Source organism: Nicotiana attenuata, chromosome 1, assembly GCF_001879085.1.
Source record: "Nicotiana attenuata strain UT chromosome 1, NIATTr2, whole genome shotgun sequence".
Lineage (NCBI taxonomy): Eukaryota > Viridiplantae > Streptophyta > Magnoliopsida > Solanales > Solanaceae > Nicotiana > Nicotiana attenuata.
This window is the reverse complement of record NC_031989.1, coordinates 15343630-15354108: the sequence shown is the minus strand read 5'-3', so window position 1 is coordinate 15354108 and position 10479 is coordinate 15343630. Positions and strand designations below refer to the sequence as shown.

Here is a 10479-nt window from a genome sequence, read left to right as displayed (position 1 = left end):
TTGGGAATTGTAAATTGTTAAGAGTTATTCAGATTAAAGTTAGCAAATATAAATATTATCTCAGTTAATGTTAGGCTTACCTAGTTTAGAGACTGGTGCCATCACAACTCCTTCGGAGGGATTTTTGGGTCGTGACAAAGAATGACTTGGTTGAGCTGAAAACTGATCAAGACAGCATAGCTCATGTATTTGTAGATTACTATCAAGTCCTGCTAGAAAAGAAGGCAACAACTAGGGTGCCATTTCATCCAGAATCATTAAGAGCGGGAACACTTTGTTTACAACACAACAAATGCAGCTTATAAAGGAGTTCACAGAGGAAGAAGTCAAAGCAGACATATTTAGTAGTGACAGAAACAAAAGTCCTAGGAAAGATGGATATGGAAGTGGATTCTATAAAGCAGCTTGGAGTATTGTGGGAAAAGATATCACTAAAGCTGTTCTTGAGTTTTTTCATTATAGGAAGATGATTTGACAGATCAATGCCACAAACATTGACCTCATTCCAAAAGTTGATCATCATAAAAGTGCAAGCTAGTATAGGCCTATAGTTTGCTGTAATTTGTTATACAAGTGCATCTCAAAAATGTTGTGCAGGAGACTCAAGGAAGCAGCAAGTCATATAGTTGCAAATAATCAATCTGCATTTGTCCAAGGCAGGTCTATGATCCATAATATCTTGATATGTCAGGATCTCCTCAGACACTATAATTGAAATACCTCACCAAGATGTCTTATGAAAATAGATCTCAGGAGGGCGTATGACATGGTAAGTTGGGAATTTTTGGAGGAAGCTTTGAAGAGGTTTGGATTTCTTGAGAAGTTCATCAGGTTGGTCATGACATGTGTATCCACTCCAAAGTTCACTATCAAAATTAATGAAGAAAGACAGGGTTATTTTGATGGTCAGAAAGGGCTCAGACAAGGAGATACTCTATCTCCTTTATTATTTGTGTTGGTAATGGAATACTTAACTAGAGTCCTGAATTGTATGAGTCCGCTGCTAGACTTCAAATATCATCCAATGTGTAAATCTCTAAAACTTACTCATCTGATCTTTGCGGATGACCTGCTGGTATTCTGTAAAGGGGATGAAGACTCGGTCAACAAAGTCCTAGAGGCTTTAAACCATTTTAGTGCTGCTATAGGAATTATTGCTAACATGGATAAATCACATGTTTGTTGCTGGTGTGCCTGATCAAGTTAAAGCTCAACTGTTGGATAAGACTAGATTTGCTCAGGGGATTTTTCCTATTAGATACTTAAGATTACCCTTGTCATCTAAGAAATGGAGTAAGCTTGAATGTCAGCAGTTGGTCACCGAGATTACAAGCCGGATAACAATTACTTATGCAAGACAATTATCGTATGCTGGAAGGCTGCAGGTACTCGATGTTGTCCTGTTTTCTATACACAACTTTTGCGGCTCGGTTTTCATCCTGCCACATAGCATCTTAAAAGAAGTTGATTGAAAGTGCAGGGAGTATCTATGGGGTAAAACAGGGGAACAAAAGAAAGCATCCTTAGTCTCTGGGATAAGGTCTGCTTGCCTAAGAGTAGAGGAGGTCTAAATGTTAAGGATTGCAAAACTTGAAACATTGCTCCAGTGGGTAAGCTATTGTGGCAATTGATAGAAAGGAAGGACTCACTATGGGTGAGATAGATAATGTGTATATAAATATAGACTCAGATACATAGAGCCATAATGCACTTCAAGATAGTAGTTGGTACTAGAGAAAGATCAATATCCTCAAGAACCAGATGCAAAGCTGGTATGATCATGCAAGATACATTCTCACAGCTGGAGGAGAATATTCAATCACTAAAAGCTACTTGCAGCTGAAGGAAGAGCACAACAAAATGAAAGTGGCAGGTCTCATTTGGAACTCAGTAGCTCTACCTAGATACAGATTTCACATGTGGCTAGTAGTCTATGATATACTGTTGACAAAAGAAAGATTGCTTACATTGCACATACCAGTAGAGAATCATAATTGCTGCTTATGTGACCATCTGGTTACGGAGACAAGTATACATTTATTTGTGGACTACAATTCGATCACATCTTAGAGAGTTGAACTTATTCAATGGACTAATTTTCAACTCCCCGCCGGAGAGCTGAAACAGGTGTTGGAATATATCAAGAGGAAGCACGGGAAAGCATTTCAAAAGGAGGTGATAGCAGCTGTTTGGGGAGCCATGACATACCAGACCTGAAGAGCTCGGAATTACAAAGTGTTTAGGGGTGCTATACTAAAACCAGCAGAAGTAGCAACACAGATAAAGAGAGAAATTGTACAGAGATTAGAAGTACTTAGATCGTCAAAAAAGCACGTAGGAGTAGAGAGTTTTTACATAGAATACTTAGTTGAATTACAATTTTGCATATTTGTAATTAGCTGGTGTCGGAGGCTTATTGTTCAAAGTACCCTTCCTAGAAGGTGGCTATGGAAATAAGTGCTCTATAGGTGTATTAATTTGGTTTGTTAATGGTGATATTCACATTGTTACCAAAATATTAGAAAAGTAACTTAAATATTTATAGTAATTAGAGGGTCACTCAATCAGATTTTTCAGACTTTTCATGGCTAAATACTTATTTGTCCTCTAAATTATCAACTTTTTCTAATATTGTGATATTTTTTTCTCTTTTTAATCTATATTATAGACTTACCTATAGAATAAATAAATTTATTTATATAATAAAAATAATTCAAGCACATATAATATTTGAATAACAAAATAACTAAATTCTTACTTACAAAAAAGAATTTTTTTAAACATAAAGCCAAAGGAAAAAATAAATAAAAAGAAATAATCTAATGAAAATGATAAAAATATGATGTCAGATGTAAAAGTCAACTAAATCTCGTGTTCATTAACTGATCATTCAACTATCTGAAATTACCTAGTAAAAATTATTTTTTAATAATAGAAAAGTAACTTAGTTGTTTATAGCAATTAGAGGTAATTAAATAAAAAGAAATAATCTAATGAAAATGGTAAAACTACGATGTCAGAAGTGGGATTTGAACCCACGCCCTCTCTCGAAGACCAGAACTTGAGTCTGGCGCCTTAGACCACTCGGCCATCCTGACTTGCTAATCACAGTGCATAAATAAAAATTTTTTGTATATTGACCCTCAATAGGACGGCATTTTCAAGGAGCGATATATGATCCATCATATTAACATTTCACCATGTGTTTGTGAATTTCATTTGCCAAATGCCATTTATAACCTCTTGAGCCCTTATTCGCATACCAAAATGCAGAAGGCGCGAATCAAGAACCAATTGCTGCCTGGAATTAACACATCTGCTGGGATTTAACATTTTTACTCCAAGATGCAGGTAACTTTAATTAAATTCCACAACTTCTCAATGGATTCAATGTTGTACAAATTTTCAGCTGATTTTAATTTTCTCTGAATAAACTTGTAGTACCCGATGAATCCACCGGGGCCACCACACTACGGTCGCCCATTACCTCCGCCATTACCGGCTTTTCCACCTGCGTCTAGTACTTTCTGGAATGCCGCCAACGTGGTTGATCACCTCAAAAACTTACACGACACCATGAATCTTGCTACAGCTTTGTAAGTAACATAAAGCTTAAAACTTTGATTTACTGAATGTGAAATCATATAATTTTTACTGTTTAGGTCTTTCTGGGTTTTGAGCAATTGCAAAGAGCTGGAAATGATACTCCCTCCCGTTTAATCATATGAACGTGTTTTGACTGGAGTTTAAGAAAGAAATAAAGATTTTTGAAACTTGTAGTTTAAACCTGCCATGTCTTTTGTGTGGCTATAAAATCATAGTGAAGGGTAAAATTGTTTTCAATTAGAGAAAGGTGCTATTCTTTGTTAAAAAGACTAAAAAGTAAAAGTAAATAGTGTCACATAAAACGGAATTAAGGGAGTAATTAGGGGGGGGGGGGGGGGGGGAGGTATGACGAGGGTTCTAAAAATGAGGCTAAATTTTTGAACCAGAAGCACTATTATTTGCATTGTGAGGGTGTGGTGAGATAGTAAGGGGTCCCCCCTCCACTCATAACCAGAGTCTTGTTGTTCGAGCACTAGGAATGGAGAACCTTGCTGTTTGCAGTGCTTGACCCTCTTAATGGGCTTTCCCCTGCAAATAAGTATTGCTCAGGCCAGTGGATTTCAAACAACGGAAGCTTAATGAGAAAAAAAAAATGCAGTTTTGAAGTGTTCATGTTTAGGGCTTCTACATTTCGTAATTCGGATAATAATAGCTGGAAATGCTACTTAGGCCCGGGGGGGGGGGGGGGGGTGTTCGGAAAATGGGGCTAAATTTTGATTGAGGAACTCCTTTATGTACGCATTAATTGAGTACTAATTTGATAGTGCTTACATGTTCGTCTTCTGGGCTTTTGAATTTGGAATGTTTTGAGCAGGCAAAAAGAGCTGGAAATGTTAATTAGGGTGAAAGATAGAAAATTCTGAGAGGGGTTAGGCAACTGGGGCTAGTGAGAACTTTGTTTAGTAACTAAAGCTTGAAACTTCAAATCAGTAGCACTATTACAAGCGTTATTGTTTATGAATCTGGTATATGTGCTCCCATTTATCTTCCTAGTTTTTGAATTTTGAAATACTTGAGCAGGAAGAAGGAGCTGGAAATGTTGAGTAGGTTGAAAGACGAGAAAGAAAAATCTGAAGAGGGTTCAGAGAATGGGGCTGATGAAGGCTCTATAGATAGTTTTGTGAAGTTTATCGAGCATTCTAGGATCAATATGAAAAGCCAAGAATCCCTGTCGTTGGAAGCGGCTAATGCCCTAATATCAAAATTGAGAGCTCAGTTGGAACCTTTTAGGGTTATCACAGATGAGATGGCCCCTTGGGAAGAAAAGTCTGCAGCTGTTAGATTAGCAAATAAAATGCACAAGTACAAAAGGAACAAACTTTGGCGAAAAAGGAAGAGGAAACACGTAGCAGAAAAGTTAGCAAAGGTGCTAGCTATACTGTATTCCGCTTTTTCAGTGTCTTTACTATTTTTTGCAATTTTAATCTCTAAGTATAAGGTGTTTGTGTTATTTGTTTTAGCATTCTGATTTCTGATGTTGCATTAATTTTTAGGAGCGAGAGCAATTTGACCAAATTGATATGGAAGCTGATGAGTGGAGGGCCAGAGAGATAGCCAAGGATATTGCAAAACGCAAGGTATTGATACTGAAACTGCAGAGTACTAAAATTACTTGTTTAGTATTCGCATCCTGTTTTTGAGAAAGTAGAAGCCCTCTGTGTTGGCTTGTACTGCTTGGGTTTGAGCACTTGTTAAAACTTTTCAATCATTAGCCCACAAACATTTAAAAAAAGAAAAAGAAATTAGAACCATAAATAGTGCATATAGTGAGATGAAATGTTTGAAGACAACAAATGTATACTAAAATTTATGATGTCTATATTTTACCGTCGTCTATTTATTTTTTCTTTTTTCACAAGCTATTCACTGACAACCTATTAATTTTATATCTTCTAACTAGTTCTTAATCTTGGTGACTAAGTATGCCTTAAAAGGTTTCTGTTTCTTTATCTTGTGGATGTAGCAAAAACATATTTGATACATTACTTGCTCTTCAAAACTTTGCTCATTGTAACATTTTGAACATTTTAAAATGCGCTACTCCATGGTGTTTCTGTTCATCAATATGCAGAAGATTATGGGAAGAAACAGTGGGATAGCATCAATGTACCATTTAGGAACAAAAGAAAGAATGTACAGAATGCTTTACGCTAGACAAAATGAAGATGTGCATAAAGCTTTCCATTTAAAGCAAACAACCGTTAAAGGAACTTTGCTTTTTCAAATGAGTTTCCAAGCCCAAGTATCAAATGAATTCCGTGCTGCTAGTAAAGTCTGATGGCAAAACTTTGCTGCGAATATTCTATTGTTTCTTGCATTCCATATCAGGGAGTTAGGCTCATTATATGATGTGCTGTATCTTCTAGCTCTTTTAGAAGAGTGGAGATTCTTTCCAACTTTTCAATCATTACAATTCCATCTTGATCTTAGTTCCCATCCTTGATTGGATATCCATTGAGCAATAGTCGTATCAGATTTTAAGAACCTATTATTTGACCTCAGCCCTTTTACAGCCTACCCACCATGATGAGGCTATTGCCTCATAGATCTGTTGGGTAATCCAACTCATTGAACAACTCTTCACTATCTGGAAATTGCTTTTTTTCTTGGTTTACCAAAAATATTAAATTTCATAGTTAACCATTCTGCTTGCCTTTGAGGCATAGTGGTTTCCGGATACCCGAGGGTCAGTGCACAAGGTTCGAAACTCAAATAATGGGCTTGCCCTTCTACCCTTCTCCACTGTCTGCGGCAGGATTCGAACCCATGACATGCACCTAAGGCATAATGTCGTTCGTTGTGCATGTTTTTCTTCTGATCTTTATACCTAATAATATCACTTGTTTGTTAATCTCATAACTTTTTCGTTAAATCCTCCTGTATTTACATTATTTTGGAATCACAAATTTCCATAGCCGGAAGCATTGCACTGCATTATATGCTTAATAAGAAGAACTAGTATATTGGGTTCTAATGGATTGTGTGTGTTATTTTATGATGTCATACTATACTAGTAATGCTTCTGGATTTTCTGGGCTATGCATTGGGTGTCACTGAGCTACCAAAACTTAGTTCCTACAGTTTCTTTTGTCCATATTCACAGTAAATGTTCAATTGCATTACATATTGCTCAGTTACTGAGGGTCTATGTGCAGGTTGAAAAGATGAAGGAAATAGCAAAGCTAAAGGAAAAACAGGATAAAAAGAGACTAGAATCTGAGGTGAGAGGGAAATTAACCGCTTATTCATTCAGACTGGACATGATTGTTGAAGTTCCCATAGTTTTTCCACAACTGATCTAGCAATAACTTAAGGATCATAGAAACTTCTGAGAGTTTTGACATGGTGTGGCACCATATTCATGACACAGTTCAATGTTTCCATGGCTTAGTTTTGCTCCTGCTTCTTTGTACTGTAAACAAATTCTGCCAGACATAACCCCTCCTCCACAAAAAGACAAAGGTTCCTTTTCAATACCACAAGATATGTGAGGCTGGTTTTATGGTTTATTTGAGATGATACCCAAGTAATTTAATATAGTGGTACCCTTTATTTCATGGTATGATGATGTTGAGTCACTTTTATTTTTGCTTTCAGCTTGAGCTGGCATTGATGGTAGAGAAATTGCAAGAATTACGTTCCATCAGGGTTCAGAAGTTGAAGAAGCAAGGTAAATATTCCAATGGCGTTGATCTGTCTTAGTGTTTCCTTTTAGTTTATCCTAGCTTGTACGATCCTTTCCTTTCAAATAAATTATTTTTTGCTCAGTTTCTAATGGAACTGCTATATTTGTGGTTGAAATCTGCACTTTTTAAGTAAAATCATGCAGTGTTTTCCACATGGATTTTTTAAAACAGTCTATCATAAATAAGTTTTTATTCATGTAATACAACTACGAGATGCTCAGTGGGAAAAATGAATTTGGCGAAGGAAATAGTGGTTTCTCCCTTGGGATTATAATTTCTTTTTTAATGCTGCAACTGGGTGATTATCATTGGCAGCTTCCTCTTTTGCTTCATGACATCTGCGGAGAATTTAACCCACTTATGCAGCTACTGTGTTTTCTATATGTAACTATTTCTGTATGCTGTTCGTTTCAGCATAGATATTCAGAAACTAAAGATTGAGAGTTCTGCTACTGAAAATCATTACATCAATATTTTGGAAATTTGTATAAGCTAATATAGTTCCTCAACAATTTGCTAAAACCTGTAAACATTTGGCATTGCGGGATGACGGAGTAGAACCCTTACTTATGAAAGACACTACCTTTTACCCTCAGTCTTTTCCCCTTTGGCCCCAAAGACATCAATCTTCTTCACTTAATTTGTAACATCGTTGTTTATACTTGAATAGGTCACTTTCTTCCGGAAGAGGATGACAAGTTTCTAGAAAGAGTAAGAGCTACAGTTGAGGAAGAAGAGCGACAGGCAAAGGCAGCAGCTGAAACAGATGCTGCTAAGGATGCAATTGCTACTGCTGAGGGATCCAGGAAAACAATTCCAAGTCATAGACCAGAGCCTGGTGACCTGCATGCTAATACTGGTGCCGGTAAAATAAATCAAGACCAGACGACTGAGAGTAAAGATAAATCAGGTTCAACGCCTGTCAATGAGATGGAAAAGGGCAGACCTGAAGGGCTAGGCTCAGCCAGCTTACATGATTCTGTCGCAAATCTGCCATTGGAATTTTATCACTATTACTATGGCAGTAATCATGATTTGGGAACGCTTATAGAGGTGATCTTGGCTAATGTCTTGCTAATTATTTACTCCTGCAGTAGATTTGCATATCATTGTGATTGAAGGCCATTCTATTCGTTTCTATATGTTAATTGTTCTTGCTAGAAAAAATGTAAAAGTTAATTATGCTTGACTATTTATAGGCTTGCGCTACATGAAACCTTTTCCTCCTTCTATGCAGGTAAGAAGAACATGGGATGCATACATCAGACCTGGAGGAAGGTAAATATATCTTGCTTAATCTTGCTGGTACAAAAGCACCAGTTGCATTAGTCATTTCCTTATTTACTAGGTTTTCACTGACATGGAAAGAACTAGCAGTAAATGTGAGAAAAAAGGTCAAAAAGGAACATCTCTTGATGCTTACATCAATCACATTTTCTGATACTGTGTTAATATTCTCACCTAGATATCATATCCTTATTACCACCATACAAGTTTTTAGATTTCGGTAGTTCACTTAATCATGTGTGATTTAACATTTTTGACTCAGCCACTAAAAGAATACTACTAATAAGGCTGGAAGGATTAGATTCATACAACTAGTCTGGTATTTGGCTCTCACTGCTTTTGTATTGTTGAAAAGCTATATCGTTTTGCATTCGAAATGTGCTATTTGACCCTTTAGCGTCTTTTCGCAATGTTCTCCTTTAAATCTCTACTCTTTGGGATCTCTTTCATTTAAACTAACAAAATAGAATTTTTTTTCCTATTTTTCATGACAAGTTATGTCTGCATATGGCAAATGCCAGACGTATCGGTATCTAACAACTCCCCTTCGCCCTCTCCCCCACCAAACTTCTGTGTGTTGATGCAGCCGAATACCTGGGCATTGGGTCCAGCCACCACCTCCAGCAGATGAGATATGGGCATCCTACCTGGTGAAGCCTAAATGACATTCTTATAGGTGGTTCCGTAGTGCAGACGCATCACTTTCTAGATGGCCTGGTTTGATGGTTATCCTACTAAATTATCGGGGGTCTTTCAGCACTGCATCATTGATGCTTCTGGAGGACACAGACAAAATGCATGTACCTAATCTCTCTCCCTGCGTCGTGATTAATATAGCTTCAAGGGCAGACATGATGGACTGACTTTGTCCTGAGACAGGTTGATTCAAGTACAACACTGGTCAAAGAAGACGTTGCTAGGAGACCGGACATGCTGATATTCTTTTCAAGAGTATCAAGTAGCAGGAGCTGATATTGCCGTGATAGCTACCAGTTTGATGGATTGAACATTTTCCTTGCAAGTCTCAGTCATCAAGATCAAGTTTTTGTCAATGTGTATAGCACCACCAACAACGCCTCAATCCCAAGCTAGTCGGGGTTGACTATATAAATCTTCACTGACCAATGTTTGTAACCATTCTTATTAATTTGATAGTAGGAAGCATGTTTGCAGATGTTCAGCTTCAACCGGCAAGTACTGTGTAGGAAGAATTACAGATTTTGTTAATTTACTTAGGGTCGTCTGGATCATATACTTGTTATATGGGAGTAGAAGTGGCAGACGTTCAGGTCGGATCGGATATGGTTCGGGTCGAAAGCGGGTAATGAACAAACAGATAAATCGTTCGACCCGACTCATATTTAGTACGGATAAAAAACGGATTAACCGGCGGATAATATGGGTAACCATATTATCCATTAGTTCTTGAATATGATGACTTTTGGGAGAATTTCTAGTCTCCCAAACTTGAAGAACCCCCAATTTGAGGTTTTACAAATATGAAAGTTAAACTCATTGGTTATCCATTTTCTAAATGGATAATATGGTTCTTATCCATATTTGACCCGTTTTTAAAAAGTTCATTATTCAACTCGTTTTTAGTGGATAATATGAACTGTTTTCTTTTAAACATTTTGCCACCTCTATATGGGAGTGTTATTGCAGAGATTGTTACTCTCAAAAAATATTGCAGAGATTATTTATGGTGAATAAATAAAAATAGCACGGGACGTCCTATTTGGTCGCCCCCATTTAACCTATACTCATTTTTTTTAAAAGTTTTAACTTGTACCCGATTTTTTAACAACTTCAGCCCCCTTTCTCCTCCTCCTTCTCCTCCTTCGTTTTCTTCTTCTTCTTTCTTCTGCTGCTATTGGTGCTGCTATGAAACTTCAGTTCA

At 37.1% G+C, this 10479-nt stretch overlaps 2 protein-coding genes and 1 non-coding gene across 3 annotated transcripts; 2 read left to right on the top strand and 1 right to left on the bottom strand.

The window, feature by feature from the left end:
* LOC109233328 lies at nt 293–2217 on the top strand. The gene is made up of 5 exons (XM_019399171.1): nt 293–447; nt 598–656; nt 747–958; nt 1149–1385; nt 2071–2217. Exons 1-5 carry the CDS (start codon nt 293–295, stop codon nt 2215–2217), a joined length of 810 nt encoding a protein of 269 aa, XP_019254716.1.
* Nucleotides 3015–3098, bottom strand: TRNAL-CAA. The gene has a single exon. It is a non-coding gene; the product is annotated as a tRNA-Leu (tRNA).
* Nucleotides 3208–9871, top strand: LOC109206315 (U11/U12 small nuclear ribonucleoprotein 59 kDa protein). The gene is made up of 9 exons (XM_019369159.1): nt 3208–3351; nt 3442–3596; nt 4627–4972; nt 5100–5183; nt 6762–6827; nt 7204–7276; nt 7963–8345; nt 8530–8570; nt 9166–9871. Exons 1-9 carry the CDS (start codon nt 3346–3348, stop codon nt 9242–9244), a joined length of 1233 nt encoding a protein of 410 aa, XP_019224704.1. The 5' UTR covers nt 3208–3345; the 3' UTR covers nt 9245–9871.